Here is a 26,536-nt window from a genome sequence, read left to right as displayed (position 1 = left end):
CAGGGAAGCCCTCAAATGCTTTTTTGATATTTATTTTAATAATGACAATTTATGTAAGGTATTATAGTAATAGATTTCCTATCATTGATCCTTTTCTGTAGTAGTGGGATCATCTCTGACTTGAAAAAAATCCATTTGTGAATGTTTTACTTTGAATTTCACATTTATATATGTATGGAAGGAAAGATTATAGTTTTATCTTTGTTTTTGGCCTTTGTGTCATCTTTGATCATTAGTTCTATCTAAATTAGTTAATTTCACTTTTTTTCTAAATTTTCAAATATGTGATATGGGAATTAACTATTCCTGAAAAGTGTGAAAGAATTCACCTATGAAATAATCTACACCCAGGTCTGTTTTTTTCTGGCTAGTTTATTAATGTGTTCAAGTTTTCTTTACTCATTCTTTTTTTTTCAGATCTGTAGAAACTTCCAATGTGTAAATGCGTCTGTTCTGAATTATGACTGTGATATTCAGAAAAAGTGTCATGGACATGGGGTAGGTAATAGCCTCTTTTGGTTTGTTCATGAAAGTAATGCTGAATAATGAGAATTCTTAGTGAGGATTCTCTGTAAGACTTCTTAGATTTTTAGATATTGGGGAATTTAGATACCTGATAAATTGTTCATTCTTAAAAAGTGTCTATGGATTTGCATGAATTTAGTCTTTTCTCTTGGTTTCTATTCTTGAGTTCATCGTGTAGAGCAACATTCACAATTAACAAAAGTGGTGTTTTGTTTTGAAGGTATGTAACAGCAATAAGAATTGTCACTGTGACAGCGGCTGGGCTCCCCCCTACTGTGAGGCTACAGGGTACGGAGGAAGTGTGGATAGTGGACCTGCATACAATGGCAAGTAATGTGGAGGGAAGTTAGTGTGGTCTCTCAGTGGCCCATGTCAAAAGTGGGGCATCCTTGTCCCTTGCCCTCGCTTCCACATCTGTTAATCTATTTGTGTCTTTATATTTAAAGTTGGTTTCCTGTAGGTGGCCTATAGCTGGATCTAATCCATTCTGCCCATCTCTGCCTTTTTTTTTTTTTTTTTTTTTTTTGCGGTACGCAGGCCTCTCACTGTTGTGGCCTCTCCCGTTGCGGAGCACAGGCTCTGGACGCGCAGGCCCAGCGGCCATGGCTCACGGGCCCAGCCGCTCCGCGGCATGTGGGGTCTTCCCAGACCTGGGCATGAACCCGTGTCCGCTGCATCAGCAGGCGGACTCTCAACCACTGCGCCACCAGGGAAGCCCATCTCTGCCTTTTAATTGAGTTGTTTTGGCCAATTATATTTAATTTGATTATTGATATGTTTGGGTTTAAATCTACCACATTGATATTTTTCTATCACAGTCTCCCTTCATGTGATACTGTGCCATTTCAGGATCCTTCCATGTCTCTCCTCTCAGCTTTTGTGCTACTGTCGTCATACTACATATGTTATAAACCTATAATACATTGTGATTATTTTTGCTTTAAACAGTTGATTATTTTTAAAAGAAATTTAAATAATAGAAAAGGTCTTTATATTTACCCACATAGTTACCATTTCTGGTGCTCTTCATTTTTTTGTGTAAAGTCAGATTTCCATCTGGCATCATTCAATTTCTGCTTGAAGTTCTTTTTTTCACATTTCTGCTGGTGACAAATACTTTTACCTTTGTATATCTGAAAAAGTATTTTGCCTTCTTCTGGAATGATGACTGGGTAAAGAATTCTAAGGTGACAGTTTTTTCCCCCCCTTTTACTTCTTCACAGATGTTCCTATGTTGTCTTTTGACTTGCACTGTTTTTCCTGAGAAATCTGCCATCATCTTTTTTTTGTTTGTTTTCTGTTTTTAGTGTGTCTCTTTTTTACCCTCTGGTTGCTCATAAGATTATCTCTTTATCTCTCATTTTTAGTATTTGATTATAATGTGCCTTGGTGTGCTTGGGATTTCTTAAACTTTTTGGATTTGTGCTGTTATAGTTTTCTTCAAATTTGGAAAAATTTTGGTCATTATTTCCTCAAATATTTTTTCTTCCTTTTTCCTTCTTTTTCCTCTCCCTCAGGGACTCCCATTACATGTATATTTGGCTACTTGGAGTTCTTTCACATCTCAGTGATTTGCCTTGATTTTTAAAAATTCTTTATTCTTTGTGTTTAACTTTGAATAGTTTCTGTTGTTATTCTTCAAGTTCACTCTTCTTCTGTGATGTCTGATCTGCCATTAATTCCATCCAGTGTATTGTTTATCTTAGACATTGAAGTTTTTATCGCTGTAAGTTCTATTTCTCCCTCCCTTTTCCTTTCGTTTTCTTTCTCTCTCTCTCCTTCTTTCTTTCCCTCTCTCTTTTTCTTTGCCTGCTTTCCTTCCTTCCTTCCTCCCTCCCTCCATCCCTCCTTCCCTCCCTCCCTCCCTCTCTCCCTCCCTTCTACTCTCTCTTTCTCCATTCCTCCCTCCCTCCCTTCCTTCCTTCTTTCCTTCCTCATGTCTCTACACAGCATGTTCAATCTTTACTTATCTTCTTGAACATGTAGAATACATTTATAATAATTTCTAATGTCCTTGTCTACTAATTCTATCATCTGTATCATTTCTTAGTTTTGATTGATTGATTTTCTCCTCATTTTGGGTCATATTTTTCTGCTTCTTTGCATGCCTTCTAACGTTTTTACTGAATGCCAGAAATTGTGAATTTTGCCTGTTGTATATTAGGTGTTTTTGAATTTCTATTGCTGAACTTTGGGCTTAAGCTTAAGTGGGCTTAAGCTACATGGATGTAGTACGGTTCTTTTGAATCTTTTTTTAAAGCTCTATTGGGGGTACCTGAGCAGCATTTAGCCTAGGGCTGATTTTGCCCCATTACTGAGGCAAACCCCTTCTGTTTATTCTACTCAATGCCATTAACTATGGAGTTTTCCACTGGAAATGGCAGGAACAGGTATTCTTTCCAGTCCTGTGTGAGTTCTTGGGTTTATTCCCACTAATCCTTTCAGGAGATTCTTTCTCTGGCTTCAGGTGGTTTCCTTACATGCATACACTGATCAGTACTCAACTGAGTATTTGAGGGGAACCCTTTGCAGATCTTTCAAGTTCTATCTGTGCAGCTGCCTCCCTTCTGGTACTTTGCCTGTGAACTCTAGTTGTCTTGGCTTCTTCCTCAGACAACTAGCGTGCATTCCTCAACTCGAGGAGACCACTTGGTTTTGCTTGGATTCCCACACCCCTCATCACAGTCTGTTAACTTTCTCTAGGCAGCAAACTGGGATTGTTGTAAAGCTCACCTTATTTGCTTTCTGTCTCTCAGGGATCGTTGTTCTTTATTGCCTTATGTCCAATGCCATGAAAACCATTGCTTCATGTATTTTGCCTGGTTTTCTGGTTGTTATAGCCGACAGGATAAATCTGGTCCCTATTACTGCATCTTGTCTAGAAGCGGAAGTCAGAACTATGGATATTAATGGCTGTGTATCATTCCATTGATGGATGTGCCATAACTTGACTTAGCTGTTGTCTAATTATTTGACATTAGGTTGTTTCTAAGTTTTCGATACACATTGATAACATTGTAGTGTACATCTTAATACTCATGCATTTTTCCCAATTGAAGTATAAATTGCCAGTTATGGTATTATTAGATTGAAAGGTATAATCCTTTTTATGATTATTTTTAATTAATTTAATTTATTTTATTTTTTAATTTCTTAAAATTTTTGGCTACATTGGGTCTTCATTGCTGCCTGCGGGCTTTCTCTAGTTGTGGTGAGTGGGGGCTACTCTTCGTTGCGGTGCGCAGGCTTCTCACTGCGGTGGCTTCTCTTATTGTGGAGCACAGGCTCAAGGCGCATGGGCTTCAGTAGTTGTGGCACATGGACTCAGTAGTTGTGGCTCATGGGCTCTAGAGCACAGGCTCAGTAGTTGTGGTGCACGGGCTTAGTTGCTCTGTGGCATGTGGGATCTTCCCGGACCAGGGCTCGAACCTGTGTCCCCTGCATTGGCAGGCAGATTCTTAACCACCACTGTGCCACCAGGGAAGCCCTAGATATGATTTTTTTATGCAGGGAAGCCTACAGGTTTTTTTTTTTATGATTCTTGATAAAAATTCCAAATGAAGTTGTGTAATGCCACTGACAGTATGAAGGTACCAATTTTAACATAACCTGGCCAGTGTTGGATGCTTTAATTTAAATTTTGTCTACTTATTAGTGAGTATAAACTGATACATCAAGCTTGCTTTAATTTTTCATATTTTTATTTTTAATTGGGTTGAGTGTTTCATATAACTTTTGGAACAGAAAGTTTTGGTACTTTTACAAATTTAAAACTATGAGGATAATTTCACTGTTTACCACTCGTGTTCATATTTACTATATTCTTTCACTAAAGAACATGAAACAGACAAAATTAATGTTAATTAATGAATTTTTAAAATTATAATAAGACTTTAAATCCATAAGCCATAAAAAATAAGATTGATAACTTCAGCTACCTCAGAACAATAAACTTATGCATGGAGAAAAGCATTGTACCATAAGACAAATGACAAAATGGGGAAAATATTGCCAACTCACATACAGATAAAACTATTCTCCCTAACATATAAAGGCTTTTAGAAACTGAGAAGAAAAAAAACCAATAGACCAACAGAAAAACAGTCAAAGGACTGAGAAGAAAAAGAAATACAATGTTTCCTTAAACATGAAAAGTTGCTCAAATCATAGTATAAAAAGAGAAATGCAAATTAAAATCATAAAAGATATAGTTTTTCACCTTCCAGGTTGGCAAACATGCAGAAGTTTGACTCTATAGGTGAGGCTGTGAGGAATTCTTGTATATTGCTGGCTGGCCTTCTAACTTTTAAAAGAAATTTATTTTATTGAAGTATAGTTGATTTACAATGTTGTGTTAATTTCTGCTGTACAGCAAAGTGATTCAGTGATACATGTATATACATTCTTTTACATGTTCTTTTCCATTATGGTTGATCACAGGATATTGAATATAGTTTCCTGTGCTATATAGTAGTAGGACCTTGTTGTTTATCCATTCTATATATAATAGTTTGCATCTGCTAATCCCAAACTCCCAATCCATCCCTCTCCCTCCCCCCATTCCTCTTGGCAACTACAAGTCTGTTCTCTATGTCTGTAAGTCTGTTTCTGTTTCGTAGGTAAGTTCATTTGTGTCATATTTTAGATTCTGCATATAAGTGATACCATATGGTATTTGTCTTTCTCTATCTGACTTACTTTAATTGGTAGGGTAATCTCTAGGTCCATCCATGTGGCTGTAAATGGCATTATTTCATTCTTTTTTATGGCTGAGTAGTATTCCATTATATATATATGTACCACATCTTCTTTATCCATTCATCTGTCGATGGACATTTAGGTTGTTTCCATGTCTTGGGTATTGTGAATAGTGCTGTTATGAATATAGGGGTGCATGTACCTTTTTGAATTATAGTCTGAATATATGGCATGCTAACTTGTAACCATCACTGTGGTAGACAGGTTTATAGTGCCTTAAAAAAAATGATGAATGCATTCACCTTCTGATACAGCAATTCTACTTTTGGGAAATTATTCTACAGATATACCTGCACCAAAATGATATGACATATGTACAAGGTTATTCATTGTAACATTTTTTTTTGTAACAGCGAAGATTGGAAAAATAAAAGTATTAGTAGGGTACTTACTGACTGAATAAACTACGGGACATCCTTGCAATGGAGTTTTGTATAGCTGTATAGAAAATGAGGTGGTGCTGTATGTATAGTTTGGGAAGATATGTAGTATAGCTAAGTGATAAAAGTAATGTGTGGAATAGCATTTATGCCATGCTACCTTTTGTGTAAGAAAGGGTTAACAATAGAACATATTTTGTTCTTGCTTATATTTACATGAAGAAATACTGTAAGATTATATAAGAAATTAATAAAAGTGGTTATCTTCAGGGAGGCAAAAATGAAGTGGGTAAGCATGAGGAGTGAACAAGACTTCTCAATATATTTCAGTTTATATCAGTGTGGCTTTTGAACAATGTGAAAATTAATGTAAAACGTATCATCACCTAGTATGTTCTAGTTAATATGAGTTAACTTCTAATTTAATGATCATTAATGTAAAATCCTTCTCTGTAGAAAAGAATACCGCCTTGAGGGACGGACTTCTGGTGTTCTTCTTCGTCATTGTTCCTCTTACTGCATTGGCTGCTTTTGTCTTCATTAAGAGAGACCAGCTACAGAAAAGCTACTGCAGAAGGAAGAGATCACAAACATATGAGTACTTAGATTATTTTTCTTTTAAATTCATATTAAAAATTTTAAAGTATAATAATTATTAATGATGATAGTCATATCATAGAAGCTGGTTTAAAAATAGGGTTCTAAGTTATCTCTCCATTCTTTTGACATGATTAGCAGGAGTTAAAGGGCAGTGGTGACTCAGCCACCTATTATAATGGTGAGGGGAAAGGATTATGGTGACCAGCCTATATGCTACTGAAAATGGCTGCTAGGATTCATTTTACTTGACTTTGATTTCTGATAGTGGAGTAATTGGACTACAACTTCTGATTTGGGCTTCGTTAAAAAATTTTCATCCCTGTCTATTTCAAGTATCAGTTCTCATAGGAAAAGAGTTCTTCAAGTCTGTTTTGAAAACAGATTTTGTGAATCATCAGCTTTTAAGAAATAAGCTTTGATGGAAGAAAGGGCTGTCATAATTCAGACAGCTGATATTTCTAGTCTGTGTGTTGGACTCTTATACAACTGTCTCTCAGCGATCACTTCTAACATGTTGGCATTGGAATGTAGCATATATTAGCCTGGGCCTTGTAGTCAGATCTAAGTTCAAGTTCCAGTTTGTCATTTGCTAGAATTATGAACTGGAATAATAAAAAAAGTTTCTGAGCATTGGTTTACTTCCTTTAAAATGGGAATAATGATATTGCTTATCTCTTCGGGTTGATATGAGGATTAAATGAGGAAATACTAACAAATAATACCCATAGCACAATGTAATTACTTAATAACTAATCTTTCTTATGATAATAGTCCAAAATGTTCAAATCTTGCCTCGATGGCTCACTTTACTTCATTGCCCTATTTCTAACTTACCTCACTTACTGTATAATGTTTTCCTAGAGTATCCTGATGTTAGCTTTATTTTTCTTAATGTATTCTAAAACAGATTTATATTTCTTTTTTTAAAAAATGTAATTTATTGAGGCATAGCACCCTCGCCCACCCTTTTCTTTGGCCACACTGCACTGGCTTGGCGGGATCTTAGTTCCCTGAATAGGGGTTGAACCCAGGCCACAGCAGTAGAAGCGCCAAGTCCTAACCACTGGACTGCCAGGGACTTCCCCAGATTTATGTTTCTACCCTTTTTCTTAACTTCAGACTGACCAATCCCTATAGATAATTCCCCAGTCTGCATCTCTGAAATTTTAGTTCCATAGCAATAGCTATCTCCTATACACTTCTACCTAGCTGACTCACTATCATTTCAGCGTGTCTAAATCTTAGTTGACATCTTTCCAGCCAGCTTGTTTGCTCCTCTTGGACTTCCTAATATTCAGAGTGACTACTTCAAACCTAGGAATATGCTTTTACTCCTCTCTGATCTCAGGAAGACTTGAGGAGAGAAGTTGGAGAACACTGGCCCAATTGACCAAACTACATAATTTCTTAGAATTTCAGTTTATTTAATTGTAAAATGAGGTTAATAAAACTTTCTAGTACTCTAAGGATTAAAACTGGGTGAAAGCTAATAAAAATGCCGTAAAAATTTTAGTTGTCTTCATGATCATCATCACCACCACTACCAACAACATTGTTCTGTACTTGGGAGAATGCAAGGTCTATGTAATATATCATGTAGAAATGTTTTAATCTTAATTTAGCTCAAAAGTAATTGTATCTTTCAGGTCAGATGGCAAAAATCAAGCAAAAGTTTCTAGACAGCCAGTGAGTGGTCCTGGACATGCTTCTTCGGTGGCTCCTCCTAGAGAAGTTGTAAGTTTAAATGAAAAATTCTTTTTCTTTACTATATTATGATATCAAAGTTTTAAAGATTAAAAAAATTGTTACATCATATAGGAATAAACAGAGATAATTTCCAAAGAATTTAGGAGTGTGGTCTATAGGTAGTCTCTGGGTTAGTTAATGGAATACCAGCAGGGTCCGTGGCTCAGAGGAGATGGGAGAAAACATCTAGTCATTGAGAATGTCTTGCCTTGAAACCAAGCTTGGGAAATGACGTGGGATTTATGCTGTCACTGTTTTCTCCTATGTCTGCTATCCTTCTGTTTTTAATGCCTGGCTTCCCCAGGGCATGTTACTGAAGATCTGGTGCTGAGCTCCTGGAATAATAGGCCTAGTTGTCTCAGCAGTGGGACCAGTAATCACTGTCCTTGGGAGTGTATTAGGGAATACTGGGATAATGATATACTTTTTCTAATATGCATATATCCCTAAGAAATATATAATATTACTTTATCTGCTTTTAAACATTATATGTTTTGCTTGCTATCTTACACATATATCTACAACTTGCTTTTTCCTTTAACATTGCTTTGTGATTTGTCCCTAGCAATACGTGTAGCTCTAATGCATTCATTTTCACTATTGATACTATGTTACATAAATACCACACAGTTTAAAAATCCATTTTTCTATTACTAGTTTCCAATTGTTCATTACTATGAACAAAGCTAAGGTAAACATTCTATATGTTTCTCATGCACATGTGTGAGTTCTAGGACTGTACTAGTACAGTGGTTACTATCCACATGTGGCTATTTAAATTTCATTTTAAATTAAATAAAATTAAGAATTCCATTCCTCATTGACATTTTAAACGCTCGATAGATCATATGTGGCCACTATTGTAGGGACACCACAGACATAGATTGTTTCCATCATTGTAGAAAATTCTGTTAGAGAGCTCTGATCTAGGGGCATACAGGAATTAAATTGCTGGGTTGAAAGGTATGTGAATATTTACTGGAAAATGCCAAATTGTTTTCCAAAAAGGTTACACCATTGGGTGTTGTACTGTCAGTGGTGTATGAGCATTCCTGTCAAACTACATCTTTGCCAACACTTGGTACTGTCAGACTTTTAAAGTCTTTCCAGTTATGTGGAGGTAAGATGATTAGATATCCTTCTAATACGGAAGGATACATATGGAATCTCCCAGTTCTTCTCCCTTTTCCTTTATAAAAAAGCAACAAAACTTGTTATGCCCTTTTTCCCCCTTAACCATATATCTCAGAGATTTTTCCATATCACTACATATATAGGACGATCACACAGTCCCTACATATCCAAGTTAGAAATTATATATGTGTTCTTTTTCGTCTTTGACATATTTTTTTCCTTTTTTATCGTGGTAAAATATACATGCCATAAAGGTTGCCATTTTGACCATTTTTAAGTTTACAATTCAGTGGCATTAATTACATTCACAATGTTGTGCAATCATCACTGCTACCTATTTCTAAAACTTTTTCATTACCCCAAACAGAAACTCTGTACCCATGAAGCAATAAGTCCCCATCCCCCACACCCTAGCAACGACTATTCTACGTTTTAAAAAATTGAGATATGGGCTTCCCTAGTGGTCTAGTGGTTAAGAATCCGCCTGCCAATGCAGGGGACACGGGTTCGAGCCCTGGTCCGGGAAGATCCCACATGCCTCGCAGCAACTAAGCCTGTGCGCCACAACTACTGAGCACGCATGCCACAACTACTGAAGCCTGCACACCTAGACCCTGTGCTTCGCAACAGGAGAAGCCCCACTTGCTGCAACTAGAGAAAGCCCACGCATAAGCGATGAAGATCCAACACAGCCAAAAATAATACATAAATTAAATAAATAAATTTATTAAAAAAACAGTGCAGCCTTGGGGCAGGATCCTGGTTCCCCCTCAAGGGATATACATAACAAGATCTAAAAAAAAATAAAATTGAGATATAATAGACATAACATATAAGTTTCAGGTATACAACATGATTCAATATTTGTGTATGGTATGAAATGAGCACCACAATAAGTCTAGTTAACATCCATCACCACACATAGTTACAAATTTTTTTTCTTGTGATGAGAATTTTTAAAGTTTGCTCTCTTAGCAGCTTTCAAATATGCAATGCAGTGTTATTAACTACAGTCACCATGCTGTACATTATATCCCCAGGACTTATTCATCTTATGACTGGAAACTAGTACCTTCTGACCACCTTCATCTGTTTTCACCCATCTCCCTCTCCTGCCTATGTCATTCTGCAATCTGTTCTCTGTATCTAAGAGTTTGGTATTTTTTGGTTTGTTTGTTTGTTTTTAGATTCCACATATAAGTGAGATCATACAGTATTTGTCTTTTCCTGTCTGGCTTATTTCACTTAGCCTGAATGCCCTCTAGTCCATCCATGTTGTCACAAATGGCAAGATTTCCTTTTGTTTGGTGGCTGAATAATATTCTTATATATATATGTATGTGCCACAGATGGACACTTAGGCTCTTCCACATGTTGGCTGTTATAAATAATGTTGCAATGAACATGGGGGTGCAGATATTTTTACAAGTTAGTGTTCTCATTTTCTTTGGATAAACACCAAGAAATAGAATTGCTGGATCATATGGTAGTTGTGTTTTTAATTTTTTGAGGAACCTCCATACTGTTTTCCATGGTGGCTGTACCAGTTTATTATACATTTGCATCAGCAGTGCACAGAAGTTCCCTGTTTTCCACATCAAAATCAAGGGTTGTAAATTAGTGGTATTTACAGTACCAGTTAGGTACTGTATAGGTTTGGCAATACATTTTTGGAAGATTTTATTTAAAATACATGGACATAGGAAATATGTTACCTTTTAACTAATGGAGTTGATTAGGGCCAAGATAATACTTCATTATTTTTGAATTTAAAAAAATATAATTTTGACGAGGGCCCAGGGAGCCTGCTGAGCTCCCAGGCTGGTCCCATGCCCTCCAAGGCCCCCCCTTCCCTCCCCGGCCACATTGGTTCTGGGGACATAAGAGGGTAGGCCAGGGAGATCAGGAGAAGCAGGTGGGAGGGGCCCTCCCAGACCCCAGACCAGAGGAAAAGGAGAGGAGGGGAGGGCGTTTGCCCTGCCCACACGAGCCCAGAAAGCCTGCTGGGCTCCCAGGTGAGGTCCCCTGCCCTCTGAGACCAGGAGTGGGGGGCACGCCTGGGCCCCTTCTGTTCCATTGAGCCTAAGCCCCACCCCCTTACCCCCCATCTTTTACAGCCCTGTGGGTGCTAAGCATAGGCCCTGCCCACCACTCAAATCTCACCCTTGCTTAGGCCCTGCTCTCCACAGCCAAGGCCTTCCCCCCACCCCTTTTTTCTTTTTTTTTTTTTTCCTTTTCCCTCCTCCTCTTTTTTACTATTGTGATACTGATGTACCTTCTGGTTGTTGATTCATCTATATTTTTATTTTTACATTCTTTCTAATATAACTGTTAGTTTCCTAGCCTAATTTTATTTTTTGCTTTGTTATTGTTCTTTTTCTCTTTTTTTCCACCCCATGTGGCTTGAGGGATCCTGGTTTGCAAGCCTGGGGTTGGGCAGAAGCTCCTGCGGTGGGAGCTCTGAGTCTGCACCAGTGGACTAACGGGAACCTCAGACCCCAGGGAATATTCACTGGAGTGAGGTCTCACAGAGTTCCTCATCTCATCACTAAGACCCAGCTCTATCCAATAGCCTACAGACTCCAGTGTTGGGAGCCTCAGGCCAAACAACCAATAAAACAGGAACACAATCCCACTCATAAAAAAAAAGAGAGACAGCAAAAAAATATGTCATAGATGAAGGAGCAAGGTAAAAACCTACGAGACCAAATAAATGAGGAGGAAATAAGTAATCTACCGGAAAAAGAATTCAGAGTAATGATAGTAAAGATGATCCAGAATCTCAGAAACAGAATGGAAGCACAGATTGAGATAATACAGGAAATGTTTAACAAGGACCTAGAAGAAGTACAGAACAAACAGATGAACAGCACAACATCTGAAATGAAAAATACATTAGAAGGAATCAATAACAGAATAACTGAGGCAGAAGAATGAATAAGTGAACTGGAAGACAAAATGGTGGAAATACTGCCCTGGAGCAGAATAAAGAAAAAAGAATGAAAAGAATTGAAGACAATCTCAGAGACCTCTGGGACAGCACTAAACACGCCAACATTCGAATTATAGGGGCTCCAGAAGAAGAGAAAAGAAAGGGTCTGAGAAAATATTTGAAGAGATTATAGTGGAAAACTTCCCTAACATGGGAAAGGAAAGAGTCACCCAAGTCCAGGAAGCACAGAGAGTCCCATACAGGATAAACCCTAGGAAAAATACACCAAGACACATATTAATCAAACTAACAAAAATTAAATTCAAAGAAAAAACATTAAAAGCAGCAAGGAAAAACAAAAACTAACATACAAAGGAATCCCCATAAGGTTATCAGCTGATTTTTCAGTGGAAAGTGCAGGCCAGAAGGGAGTGGCAGGATATACTTAAAGTGATGAAAGAGAAAAAGCTACAACCAAGACTACTCTACCCAGCAAGGATCTCATTCAGATTCAATGAAGTCAAAAGCTTTTCAGACAAGCAAAAGCTAAGAGAATTCAGCACCACGAAACCAGCTTTACAGCAAATGCTAAAGAAACTTCTCTAAGCGGGAAACACAAGAGAAGAAAAAGACCCACAAAAAAAACCCCCCAAAACAATTAAGAAAATGGCAATAGGAACATACATATCAATAATAACCTTGAATGTAAATGGATTAAATGCCCCAACCAAAAGACACAGACTGGCTGAATGGATACAAAAACAAGACCTGTATATATGCTGTCTACAAGAAACCCACTTCAGACCTAGGGACACATACAGACCGAAAGTGAGGGGATGGAAAACGGTATTCCATGCAAATGGAAATCAAAAGAAAGCTGGAGTAGCAATACTCATATCAGATAAAATAGACTTTAAAATAAAGACTGTTACAAGAGATAAGGAGGGACACTACATAATGATCAAGAGATCAATCCAAGAATAAGACACAACAATTATAAATGTTTATGTACCCAAATAGAAGCACCTCAATACATAAGGCAAATGCTAACAACCATGAAAGGAGAAATCGATAGTAATACAATAATAGTAGGGGACTTTAACACCCCACTTACACCAATAGACAGATCATCCAAACAGAAAATAAATAAGGAAACACAAGCTTTAAATGATACAATAGACCGAATAGATTTAATTGATATTTTTAGGACATTCCACCCAAAAGTGGTAGAATACAGTTTCTTCCCAAGTGCACATGGAACATTCTACAGGATAGATCACATCCTGGGTCACAAAGAAGCCTCAGAAAATTTAAGAAAATTGAAATCATATCAAGCATCTTTTCTGACCACAACACTATGAGATTGGAAATCAGTTATAGGAAAAAAACTGTAAAAAACACAAATACGTGGAGGCTAAACAATACGTTACTAAGGAACCAAGAGATCATGAAGAAATCAAAGAAGAAATAAAAAAAATACACAGAAACAAATGACAATGAAAACATGACGACCCAAAATCTATGGGATGCAGCAAAAGCAGTTCTAAGAGGGAAGTTTATAGCAATTCAATCTCACCCCAAGAAACAAGAAAAATCTCAAATAAACAATACACTTTTAAAACAACTAGGGAAAGAAGAACAAAGAAAACCCAAAGTCAGTAGAAGGAAAGGTGTGGTGAAAACGGAACCCTCCTACACTGTTAGTGGGAATGTAAATTGATACAACCACTATGGAAAACAGTATGGAGGTTCCTTAAAAAACTAAAAATAGAACTACCATATGACCCAGCAATCCCACTGCTGGGCATATACCCTGAGAAAACCATAATTCAAAAAGAGTCATGTACCACAATGTTCATTGCAGCACTATTTACAATAGCTAGGACATGGAACCAACCTAAATGTCCATCAACAGATGAATGGATAAAGAAGATGTGGCACATGATATACAACAGAATATTACTTAGCCAGAAAAAGAAACGAAATTGAGTTATTTGTAGTGAGGTGGATGGACCTATAGTCTGTCGTAGAGTGATGTAAGTCAGAAAGAGAAAACAAATACCATATGCTAACGCATATATATGGAATCCAAAAAAAAAAAAAAGGTACTGATGAACCTAGTTGCAGGGCAGGAATAAAGAGGTAGACATAGAGAATGGACTTGATGACATGGCGTGGGAGAGCGAAGCTGGGGCAAAGTGAGAGCAGCATCGACATATATACACTACCGAATGTAAAATAGTTGGCTGGTGGGAAGCAGCAGCATAGCACAGGGAGATCAGCTCGGTGCTTTGCGATGACCTAGAGGGGTGGGACAGGGAGGGTGGGAGGGACACGCAAGAGGGAGGGGATGTGGGGACATAGGTATGCATATGGCTGATTCGCTTTGTTGTGCAACAGAAACTAACACGGTATTGTGAAGCAATTATACGCCAATAAAGATCTATTAAAAATATATACAATCTTAAAAATTAAATATTCTACACTCAGTAGCAAAGACATGTTGAATAAGCGAAGTATTTTAAAATGTCAACATTAATAGTCATCTATTCATAGATTTTTAAATAGATTGATTACTTTTATATGGAAAATAAACTTTATAGAAAATATATTTATGAGTGCACTGTGGTAATAACTTTTTTTTTCCTTTTTAGCCTATATATGCAAACAGATTTCCAGTACCAACTTATGCAGCCAAGCAGCCTCAGCAGTTCCCATCAAGGTCTGAAGTGAATTTGCTTAGATTACTTGACCAGAATAAAACCCAGGGTTAATGTCTAAATAGTTCTCTTGTATTTTTAATTTAATTTAGGACAAGGTATTTGTTGCTAACAGTTTAGATAGAACACAATTTGCAGAAAAACTTTTAGGAGCTTTTATATAAGTTTTGTCATATTAATGCAGTGTTGGAATGAAATTTTAAAGAAGCCCAAACGAGACATTCAACAGCTGCTGTAGCCTTTGGTGTCTGTAAGATTCAGAAGCAACGACCTTTAAAATAACCAGCAATGGGAAATCAGATAGGCTGGACCAGCCTTCTTATTAGGAACAGCTAGAAAAAAGCTAGACAATATAAGAAAATATGTATTTCAAGGCATCAGAAAACTACCAAGGAAATGAGAGATTATGGGACTATGGTCCAGGAGAGGAAGGCAGTCCAGAGATAATCTCAGCTTTTGGGACCATTTTTCATCCTAGACTGTAAATATCTACCTATTCTGAACGTGAGAGGATAGGAAGCTGAGGAGAGCTTTCAACAAACTCATAGGGATGAGGGGACAAAGACTGGAGCCCTGTCAAGGAGGTGGTACCCTGGCAAATATCCCAGTCTTTGTGTTGGGACCCCGGGGTAAGGGTGAATCAGACCCTCAACTTATTTCCTGCAGTTTTATTATTATTTTTTTAATGTTTGGCCCCCAGTTTAAAAAGCTAGACATATAAGAAAAGAAAATGTGACTAAAACCAAGAAAAGCAGACTCAGAGGGTATGCAATTAATATCAGAGATGGACTTTAAAGTAACTATGACAATTACATCACCGAATTAATAGTCAAGATTGAGAATTTCAGCACAAAACTAGATGTGCTGGACTTAAAAACCTAAAAAAAGAATTAAATGGAAATTCTAGAACTGAAAACCACAAGAAAAATAAAAGACTCAGTGGATGGGCGTAACATCAGCAAGAAAGGAGAAAATTTATTATAACATTTTGCATCACATAAAATACATCTCACCCCCCCCACCCCGCAAAAGTCCTTCAAATTACAGTTGAATTGCACACTGAGTAGTATCCTCAAGTATAAACTTTATTATGCAGTGAGAGTGTACTGAAATCCACCTGAACCTCAGGAGCAGATTATATAAATAGTGAGACACATATTCACCATGCAAAGTTCTAGTATCTTATTGGAATAGAGGTATACTAGAATTGGATGAAGAAGTTAGGGAAGAGTATCCACAGGTTAAAGCATGAGAACTGAGAAGGACTGGTATAGAAGTCATAGCAGGTTTAATTCTTGGAGTGGAAATTGTATTTGAGAGAGCTGGAATTTCAGTTCTATGTATGTATGTAAGGTTTATACTTAGTTGTGATTTGCTCCCCTTAAATCCTAACAGTACAAGAGGTAATTCACATAGTATCTTCAGTTGTCTTTTACAATTTGTCTTTTCTATTTCATGTACTGTCCTTTTTTTTGTGTGTGGTACGCGGGCCTCTCACTGTTGTGGCCTCTCTTCGTTGTGGAGCACAGGCTCCGGACGCGCAGGCTCAGCGGCCATGGCTCACGGGCCCAGCCGCTCCGCGGCATGTGGGATATTCCCGGACCGGGGCATGAACCCGCGTCCCCTGCATCGGCAGGCAGACTCTCAACCACTGCGCCACCAGGGAAGCCCCTCATGTACTGTCCTTTTTAAACACATATACACCAGAACCTTTGTACATTATTGATTATATACTAGCATGACTTTAAGGTAGTTACTCCATTTTAGACTCCGATTGGAGACTTTTAACCATTACATATCCGATTCGTAATGATCTCAGAATATAAGGTACCCTTAAGAATTGTCAGTGATGTCAAGAATGGTGTTATGTTGGGCTTGTAATGAAGGTAGCATTATTTCATACGGTTGAAACATACGATTAACTGTCTTTCTTCCCCCTCACAGGCCACCTCCACCACAACCGAAAGTATCATCTCAGGGAAATTTAATTCCTGCTCGTCCTGCTCCTCCACCTCCGTTATATAGTTCCCTCACTTGATTGTTTGGTTTTTTTTTAACCTTTCATTTTGCAGACATCTTCAGGGAACTGAGCTAATACTTTTTTTTTCCTGATATTTTCTTGAAAAACCTTTCTTCCTGCTGCAATTATGAATGAAAACAAAATACCACCAAACAAACTTTGTTAATACAGAAAAACAGAACTTGAGTAGTGGGAAATGAGAAACAGAAGAAATGCAGTAAAGCCAGGGAATTTAGAATAACATTTTCATTTCCATTACTGAATACATTTTATTCGGTCATCTGTGAGGTTAATGCACGTGACATGGATTATGTTATTTGAACACGTTACTGTAGTGATTTTCAAATTAACTGTATTGGTTTAAGTTTTGTCATTATGTGCTTAAATGTAATTCTGAATTTTGACCTTAGTTATCATTAATGTAGTTTCTGATTGAACATGTAATAATCTAATACCTGTGAAAACTAATTAGCTGTCAATTAATATCTAATATTTTTAATCTTGCACAGACTAATAATCATCACACACTAGAATTTTGTGTATCTCATTCACTACATGAATAAAGGAATACTCTGTCTTCAGAAGAATGCACAAAATACAGAATTAAGATACCATAATATAAATTTAAAAGTGCAAAAACACACTAAAAGTGTGTATGTGTATACTTACACACAGTTATTATCTTCCATTTTAATGAACATTCTATGGATATATGATTCTGTGGATTCTATGGCTAATAGATTCTGTGGATCTATCAATGGATAATGAATATTAGAAAAGTTAATTTAATAATAGAATTTCTATTATGAATCATGTTAAAGCATAGCATCCTTTTACAATAGCATTATTTTAAATTAATTATAAACTTTAAGGTACGAAGTATTTAATAGAACTAATCAGATACGCTGTTGATTCTTGGCTGTAATAAAAAGCAGGAACAATTATAATATCTTCAATCAATTGAGCTATCATAAAACCACTTGAGAATTTCATAAGCACTTTAATTTTAAGTCCAAAATCTGAAACTTCAAAGATTGCTATTAATATAATTTAGAATGTTTACATTTACTAAGGTGTGCTTGATAATGTCTCTGTTGACACTAATATTTTTAAAGAAATTAGGCTGGAGAAAGGAAGGAAGAAAAAGTTTTCTTAGATAAGTGCAAAAAAGTTAGTGGTATCTGTGAGTTATTGTCCCAGCTATGATAAAAAAATGAATTTTTACTGTGGAAGAAATGGTATGAATGATAAAAATTTAAGCACCTAAATTTTTTTGGTAATTTTTCATAATAAAGTTTATTAATAAGTTTATTAACTGAATTTCTTTAGTTTTTAAAAAATTTTTGGTTTGTGTATACATACATATACAAACATAAGATTTACAATAAATAAAATACTTGAAATTCTGATTTGTGTTGCCCAGTAATTTCTTAAATACTCAGCTATTTATAACCTTATTAATTAAAACATTATACTAATTTTCCAGACTTCTGCCAAATTGTGAACAGTGGCTTTTTGTTAAAAAGAAAAACAGATTGGTTTTGAATAAGACACATATCTGTCTTCTGAAGATGGTACATTATTTTAACAATCAGGTACATATTAAAAATTGTAAACAGTCCCAAATAAAGATTCTTCATTTCAATTTAAATCTCTGAATGAATTAATATACAACCAAAAATGTTTGTGTTTGTCACTGAGATAGTCCCACAGTTTTTGCACAGCTTTGCAATTGTCATTCATATCACTGAAATTTCACAGTTGGTAATATATTAACTATGCAACTTAAAACTTTTTTCAGAATTAGATAATTCCTTGGATCTTTGAATATTTAGAAAGTTTTTCTAAAAGACTGTTGATCAGTCTGAACTTCTTTTGCTTTTATATATATTTTTACGTATTTTATATTCTTTTCACTTAGGTTTGTCCTTGATTTATCTTGGATTGTTATTAAAAATTGTAACATTTCTTCATAGATGCCACTTAAAAATTTGAAAATATTAAAGGTATTCTTTGCCATCTGCTAAAGATGTTTTAATAATCAAGGATAAATTGTATGTAACTTTGGTGTTGCTGTGTGACTGTGTTCACAAGCTTATTACCTTGTTTGAGGTATCGCATTTTCCCTTTCTATCAGGCAGCTGCCTGGGTCTCTAACCATCTAGTAAAACATGATCTAGGTTTTCTAAGCACAGATCAGATTTTATTAAATTCTATAAATGTTTACTGAAACTCTACCATCTTGCAGGTACCACAGTATGTCATTAGGTCCTGTGATATATAAGTTCTGGATGAGACATGCCTCCCATTATAGAGAGAGCCATATACACAAGTAAGAATGACATAAAGTCTGCTTTTTAAAAGATTTAAACAGGAAAGGTTGCGGAGAAGGAAATAACAAAGAAGTGAAATAACTGGAAATCCATTCAAAGTACTTACCACTAATTAACAAGTCTAAGCATTTACTGTAACGGTTCTAATGCTGTGAAGCAAGATGAAACCAGCTTTTGGCTCAACTACCCCCTAAAAGAAGTGTTAGTCTAGCATTTGTTGTTCCTGTTGAGATGCAAGCTGTGTGTATACAGTTGACCCTTGAACCACGTGGGTTTGAACTGCACAGATCCACTTACAAGCTTTTTTGTTTTCCAATAAAAATACAGTGGCACTCCATATCTGCAGGTTCACATCCGTGGATTCAACCAACCGCAAGTGGTAAATAGTTCAGTATCCATGGTTGGTTGAATCTGCAGGTACGGAAATCGGAGGGCCAACATCGGGACTTGAGCATCTGGGGATTTTGGTATCCACAGTGGGTCCTGGAATCAATCTCCCCGTGGATACCGAGAGGCCAGTTGTATTTTTGTTGCCGTGTTTTTGCTCATGATATTCTTTTGCAGACTTAGATTACCCTGTTGAAATCCTATGCATCCATAAAATTACATCTCAACTGTGAGTTTAGATGTGGTGATTCCCCAAACGAACTTTTCTGTGTTACCACGGGACCTTTTAGTTTGTGTATCTGCCGTTCTGTTAATTGGTGTGAGAGATTAACTCATTCTTGGGGATTTGAAAAGAATTGAAGGATAGTGTATATACGTAGAGACTGGGGGGTGAGTCTGGGAGGGAGGAGGCATTGCAGTCCAAGGTAATAAGGCAATTTTCATTCAGGAAAGACAGGAAGTCATAAGTAGTCATAGCACTGGGGATAGAAGAAAAGAGGCAGCAGCCTGGGCTCCGAATTTAGAAATTTTTGAATACTATGTTGAGGAATTCGGCTAGAATTTTCTACTGGAACATATGTACTGTAATTATGGGCAAAAATCGTGTCCATTTTATTCATTACATGAATGAATGAATATTTATTGTACTGAGAAGTTACTGAACAAGAGCAGGCCATCACATGAATTTTAGCCAACGGTTTGGGGAGAACCTTTTTGATTGGAGAAAAAAGTAGACACAGCCTGGTTACAAAGTGTATTTGGGCAGTGGGTATGGAAAAAAACCATAGCAGGTACTTTCCGAAGATACCAAAATCTACTCACTTTTCCCTTTCTTGGAATCGTTTTAAAATCTATCTGGATTTTTGTTGTTGTTTTAATTAAAAGACCTCAGCTTTAGGAAATATGAATGTATAATTCGTGTGTGTGTGTGTGTGTGTGTGTGTGTGTGTGCGCGCGTGTGCGTATGCGCATAGTGTTAAATTCAGCAAGTAGTGTCTGATACAAAACAGCGCACAATAAATGTTAGTTCTTTTAGGTCCATCCACACGAAGCGAAAAGTTTGTGGGGGACGATGACGGCGACGGAGAGGGCTGGGGTGGTCGGGGACCTCCAGATAACTGGCCATCGGGTAGAGAGGACTGCTGGGAAAAGAACTTCCTGCGGATCCGGACGCACGACTATAAAGGGAGGCGTGCCCTACAGGCGATTGGTGGACTGGGCGCTGAGTACCGGGCGCTCCGGTAGGTGCCGCAGCTTCGCGAGAACAGCGCTCACGAACGGCCAACGGCAGTAGGGCTCAAGTCTCCGCTGGAAGACAGGAGTCACGAAATGTTCCGCCTAATGATGTTGCTAGCGGGGCTCCGTGGCTTGCTAACGTCAAGACCCGGTAAGCCCGAGGATGCCCTGTTTGTTACTCCGGTAGGGGGAGGAGGAAGATTTTTCTTTTCCTTCTTTAAACGCGTACCTGCTTGGGTCAAACTGCGCCTCGACTCGATTGAGAACTCGGCGCCCTTCCCTGCTTTTAGGTTTCGTTTGCCAGTCAGGAAACCGGGCAGTTTTTAGGCGCTCCGTAGGGATACAGAACTGACTCACGAGAGAGGAAGATACTTTTAATAAGCTTAAGGACTAAATCTCTGACGCCCTGACTCTCTGAATCTGGGTTTGGGGCAGCCGTTTATGGAGGTCTGTTAGGCACTCACAAAACTACCTCACAATTTCTTGCGCTCAGAAGCACCCCAGAAACTTCATGAACTCTACTCAAACTCCAGAAAACTGTGTCTCCTCAGATATCATCTGTTCCAGTATAATTTGTCCTGCATTCAGTAACTTGTCCTGCAATACCAAAAAAATATTCTATTGCTGACATTGTGACAATACGGGGAACAGTTAGTCCAGAACAGAGAGTCCTCAAAATTTTAAAATATATTAGGGGGGGATTTAGATGCAAGTAAAATTTTAAGATATGTTCTTATTTTCCTTCCCTTTTTATACACTGTTCTGAATCTTCCCATTCTGTGTCAGTACATGGAATATCTTCTGCTCCCCCATCTGCATAGTGTTCTGTGGCTTGGAGGTACCACAATTTAGCAGCCAGTTCTCTTATTAAAGGACTGTTGGATTGTTTCCAGTCATTTTGCTGTTACATGCTAACTGCTGAACTCGGACGGCACCCCCCGTTCCCCCCACAAAATACCCTAGACCGGGTGGCTTAAACAACAGAGATTTATTTTCTCACAGTTCTGGAGGCAGGAAGCCTGAAATCAGGGTGCTCTCATAGTGGGGATGTGGTGAGGTCTCTCTTCCTGGCTAGTAGACCGTTCCCTTCTTGCTGTGTACTCACGTGACCTCTTCTTTGTGAGCAGAGAGAAGGAGCAAACTCACTTGTCTCTTCTTACAAAGGCGTGAAACCCATCATGAGAGATCCATCTTCATGATCTCATCTAACCCTGATTACCTCCCAAAGATCCCATTGCTGAATACCATCACATTGGGGGTTAGGGCTTCCAATAGGAAAGCTGGGGCCGGGGGACACATCTTCACCATAACACCTGCAACATTTAAATACAGTGTTTCTGAAACTTTTCGGAATGTTTCTTTCAGCAAAGAAATGAACAAAAATGTAACAATTATTGAAGTTCTCAGAGAGCTTTTATGTTCTGCTTATATTCGTCAGTATTTGTCATATTAGAAATTAATGTAGAAATTTAAGAATTTTAATTAGTTCGTTAAAAAATAACAGTAATGTTACTGAACTCAGGTTTGGCTGCTCGCGGCTCAAAAGCCAGTACTCGAGAGACAGGTATTGGTAGGAAAGGAAAGGTTGCTTCATTCAGGAGGCTGGCAACCTGGGGAGAAGGTAGACTCGTGTCCAAACACCAGCTTGGTTGTTGATTGGGGGCAAGAGCTTTGAAAGGGGAGTTTCAGGGATGTATAGGCAGAGGGAGGGGGCTACGACTTGCAGAACAGCACAGTCAGCTCCCGCAGTCATGAAATTGGTCATGTGGTGGTCTGATCAGTGTCATCTTGATTGTTTTAAGTTCAGTTAATCTTCAGTTCCAGGGTTGGTTCCCATTTCCTTGAGGCCAGTTCTTGGAATTGTGCAAGATGGAGCAGCTTATGTCTTGGCTGCAGTCTGGTCATCACATAGTTAACTTCTCCCACCTGGTGAGGGTTTCAGTGTCTGCAAAACAGCTCAAAGGACATGGCTCAGAATATTATCTATAGCTCTTGAAGAGGAACTAAAGGTCCTTGACTTTGTTTAATGGCTAAACTATTATTATTTTGTCTTGTTTGACTGCTTTCCTTTGGTTCTGCATTTTTTTTTCACTTCTCTGAATTTATTCTTTGACTAAAGTTTTTCTACAGACAAGAGGCAGGTAGAGGACATTGGATGTGTGTGGGGGTCTGTCCTGGGAAAGCCCCATAGGGTTCCACTCAATTACAGTAATAGACCTATTATATGTTAATGTAAGTAACACATTTAAAAAATAAAAACTATATTTTCCAAAACAAAGAATTTAGAGTGGCATTGTTTTACATTTTGTGAATCTCTTTAAGGTTTGGTTTAATAGATGACAGCTAGATTCTCATATCTACTTCTGCATTCGGTCTGTTGCCAAATGTTTTGTTTGAAGTATATGAAAAAATTCCAGCTTATGTAGTTGGAAAAGGGAGAAGTTTAGGAGCCTTTTCAGGTAATTACCAGTATTCCTCTTTGGATGCTGCACCAAATACACACTTGATAAATGGTAAAGTTTAGTTGCAATGTGGAATCTAAAACATACCAATGAATTTTTCTTAATATGTTATGTTAAAATCCATTGGTCTATTTTGAACTTTAATGGATATTTTACCCATTTGTTTTTTTTTAATACATTACCTTTGTTTTTTTCTTTTTTAACATCTTTACTGGAGTATAATTGCTTTACAAAGGTGTGTTAGTTTCTGCTTTATAACAAAATGAATCAGCTATACATATACATATATCCCCATAGCTCCTCCCTCTTGTGTTTCCGTCCCACTCTCTCTATCCCACCCCTCTAGGTGGTCACAAAGCACCGAGCTGATCTCCCTGGTTTACATTTGGTAGTGTATATATGTCCATGCCACTCTCTCACTTCGTCCCAGCTTACCCTTCCGCCTCCCCATGTCCTCAAGTCCATTTTCTACATCTGTGTCTTTATTCCTGTCCTGCCTCTAGGTTCTTCAGAACCTATATATATATATATATATATATATATATATATATTTAGATTCCATACATATGTGTTAGCATATGGTATTTGTTTTTCTCTTTCTGACTTACTTCACTCTGTATGACAGATGCTAGGTCCATCCACCTCACTACAAATAATTCAGTTTTGTTTCTTTTTATGGCTGAGTAATATTCCATTGTATATATGTGCTACATCTTCTTTATACCTTTGTTTTAAAATTATTTTAAATTGTGGTAAACTATACAAAACATAAAATTTACCATCTTCAACCATTTTAAAAATGAATAAACTTTATTTTTTAGAGTGTTTCAAGTTCATAGCAAAACTGAAAGGTACAGAGATTTCTCACATACCCCTGTCCCCACACATGTACAATCTCTGCTATAGGCATCCTGCTCCACAGTGGTATGTTTGTTAGAATTGATGATCCCACACTGGTACATCATTATCACCCCAAATCTATAGTTTACCTTAGGACTCACTCTTGCTGTTTTACATTCTGTGGAATTTGACAAATGTATAATGACATGTATCCCCCAGAGTAGTTTTGCAGCCCTAAAAATCCTCTGTGCTTCATCTGTTCATCTCTCCCTTTCCCCTAAGTCCTGGCAACCACTGATCTTTTTGCTGTCTCCATAGTTTTGCCTTTTCCAGAATGTCATATAGTTGGAATCTTACAGTATGTTGCCTTTTTCAGATTGGCTTCTTTCACTTAGTAATATGCATTTATGGTTCTTCCATGTCTTTCCAGGGCTGCATAGCTTATTTCTTTTTAGCAGTGAGTGATATTCCATTGTCTGTATATACCAGTTTACTTATCCATTTACCTACTAAAAGACATCTTGGTTGCTTTCAAGTTTTGACAGGTATGAACAAAGCTACCATAAATATCTGTGTGCAAGTTTTTGTGTGGACATAAGTTTTCAACTCCTTTGGGTAAATACCAAGGAGTGCTATTGCTGGATCATATGGTAAGGATATGTTTAGTTTTTAAAATTGGTGTCTTTTTGCTTCAGTACGAAGAACTCTTTTTAACATTTCTTGTGAGGCCATTCTAGTGGTGATGGACTCTAACTTTTTTAAGGAAATTCTTTATCTCTCCTTCGATTCTGAAGGACATCTTTGCTGGGTATGGTATCCTTAGGTGGAATTTTCTTTCTTTCAGTACTTTGAATATACTATTCCACTCCATTCTGGCCTGCAAGGTTTCTGCTGAAAAATCCACTGATAGTCTTATGGGAGTTCCTTTGTACAAAACAAATGTGTTTCTCTTGCTGCTTTTTTTTTTTTTTGCGGTATGCAGACCTCTCACTGCTGCGGCCTCTCCCATTGTGGACCACAGGCTCCGGATGCGCAGGCCCAGCGGCCATGGCCCACGGGCCCAGCCGCTCCGCGGCATGTGGGATCCCCCCAGACCGGGGCACGAACCCGCGTCCCCTGCATCGGCAGGCAGACTCTCAACCGCTGCGCCACCAGGGAAGCCCCACTCTTGCTGCTTTTTTTTTTTTTTAATTTCTATTTTATTTTATTTATTTTTTTAACATCTTTATTGGGGTATAATTGCTTTACAATGGTGTGTTAGTTTCTGCTTTATAACAAAGTGAATCAGTTATACATATACATATGTTCCCATATCTCTTCCCTCTTGTGTCTCCCTCCCTCCCACCCTCCCTATCCCACCCCTCCAGGCGGTCACAAAGCACCGAGCCGATATCCCTGTGCCATGCGGCTGCTTCCCACTAGCTGTTTACCTTACATTTGTTAGTGTATATATGTCCATGCCTCTCTCTCGCCCTGTCACAGCTCACCCTTCCCCCTCCCCATATCCTCAAGTCTGTTCTCCAGTAGGTCTGTGTCTTTATTCCTGTCTTACCCCTAGGTTCTTCGTGACATTTTTTCTTAATCAAAACTACAATGAGATATCATCTCACACCAGTCAGAATGGCCATCATCAAAAAATCTAGAAACAATAAATGCTGGAGAGGGTGTGGAGAAAAGGGAACACGCTTGCACTGCTGGTGGGAATGTGAATTGGTTCAGCCACTATGGAGAACAGTATGGAGGTTCCTTAAAAAACTACAAATAGAACTACCATATGACCCAGCAATCCCACTCCTGGGCATATACCCTGAGAAAACCAAAATTCAAAAAGAGTCATGTACCAAAATGTTCATTGCAGCTCTATTTACAATATCCCGGAGATGGAAACAATCTAAGTGCCCATCATCGGATGAATGGATAAAGAAGATGTGGCGTATATATACAATGGAATATTACTCAGCCATAAAAAGAAACGAAATTGAGCTATTTGTAATGAGGTGGATAGACCTAGAGTCTGTCATACAGAGTGAAGTAAGTCAGAAAGAGAAAGACAAATACCGTATACTAACACATATATATGGAATTTAAGAAAAACAAATCTCTTGCTGCTTTTTAAGAGTTTCTCTTTGTCTTTAATTTTTGGCAGTTTAATTATAATGTGTCTCAGTGTAGTTCTCTTTTTTTTTTTTTTTTTGGTTTTCTTTGAGCTTCCTAGATTAGGATGTCTATTTTTCTTTTTTTTTTTTGCCAGGTGAGAGAAGTTTTTAGCCATTATTTCTTTAAATAAGCTTTCTGCCCTCTACCCCCACTCCTTCTCCTTCTGGGACTTCTATAATGTGGATACTGGTCTGCTTGATGGTGTCCCATAAATCCTTTAATCTGTCTTCACTCTTTTTCATTCTTTTTTTTAATTTTAATTTTTTGCTCCTCTGATTGGATGAATTCTATTGCTCTGTCTTCAAG

The 26,536-nt window shown here is 37.7% G+C and overlaps 2 protein-coding genes across 3 annotated transcripts in view; both read left to right on the top strand.

The window, feature by feature from the left end:
- ADAM9 (ADAM metallopeptidase domain 9) overlaps positions 1-18,460 on the top strand; it is a 103,163-nt gene extending 84,703 nt beyond the window's left edge. For both annotated transcript variants that reach the window (XM_060136455.1, XM_060136454.1), the window contains 6 exons: positions 418-498; positions 746-851; positions 6,120-6,261; positions 7,910-7,997; positions 14,730-14,797; positions 16,740-18,460. In XM_060136455.1, the coding sequence (XP_059992438.1) occupies positions 418-498; positions 746-851; positions 6,120-6,261; positions 7,910-7,997; positions 14,730-14,797; positions 16,740-16,833 (579 nt within the window). In that variant the 3' untranslated portion in view covers positions 16,834-18,460. The remainder of the gene's footprint in view (positions 1-417; positions 499-745; positions 852-6,119; positions 6,262-7,909; positions 7,998-14,729; positions 14,798-16,739) is intronic.
- Positions 18,461-20,822: 2,362 nt separating this feature from the next.
- ADAM32 (ADAM metallopeptidase domain 32) overlaps positions 20,823-26,536 on the top strand; it is a 146,992-nt gene continuing 141,278 nt past the window's right edge. The window contains exon 1 of the mRNA XM_060136298.1: positions 20,823-20,922. The gene's annotated coding sequence lies outside the window, so the exon portion shown is untranslated. The remainder of the gene's footprint in view (positions 20,923-26,536) is intronic.

Source organism: Lagenorhynchus albirostris, chromosome 21, assembly GCF_949774975.1.
Source record: "Lagenorhynchus albirostris chromosome 21, mLagAlb1.1, whole genome shotgun sequence".
NCBI lineage: Eukaryota > Metazoa > Chordata > Mammalia > Artiodactyla > Delphinidae > Lagenorhynchus > Lagenorhynchus albirostris.
Note: the sequence above shows the minus strand (reverse complement) of the source record. Positions and strands in the feature narration are given on the sequence as shown.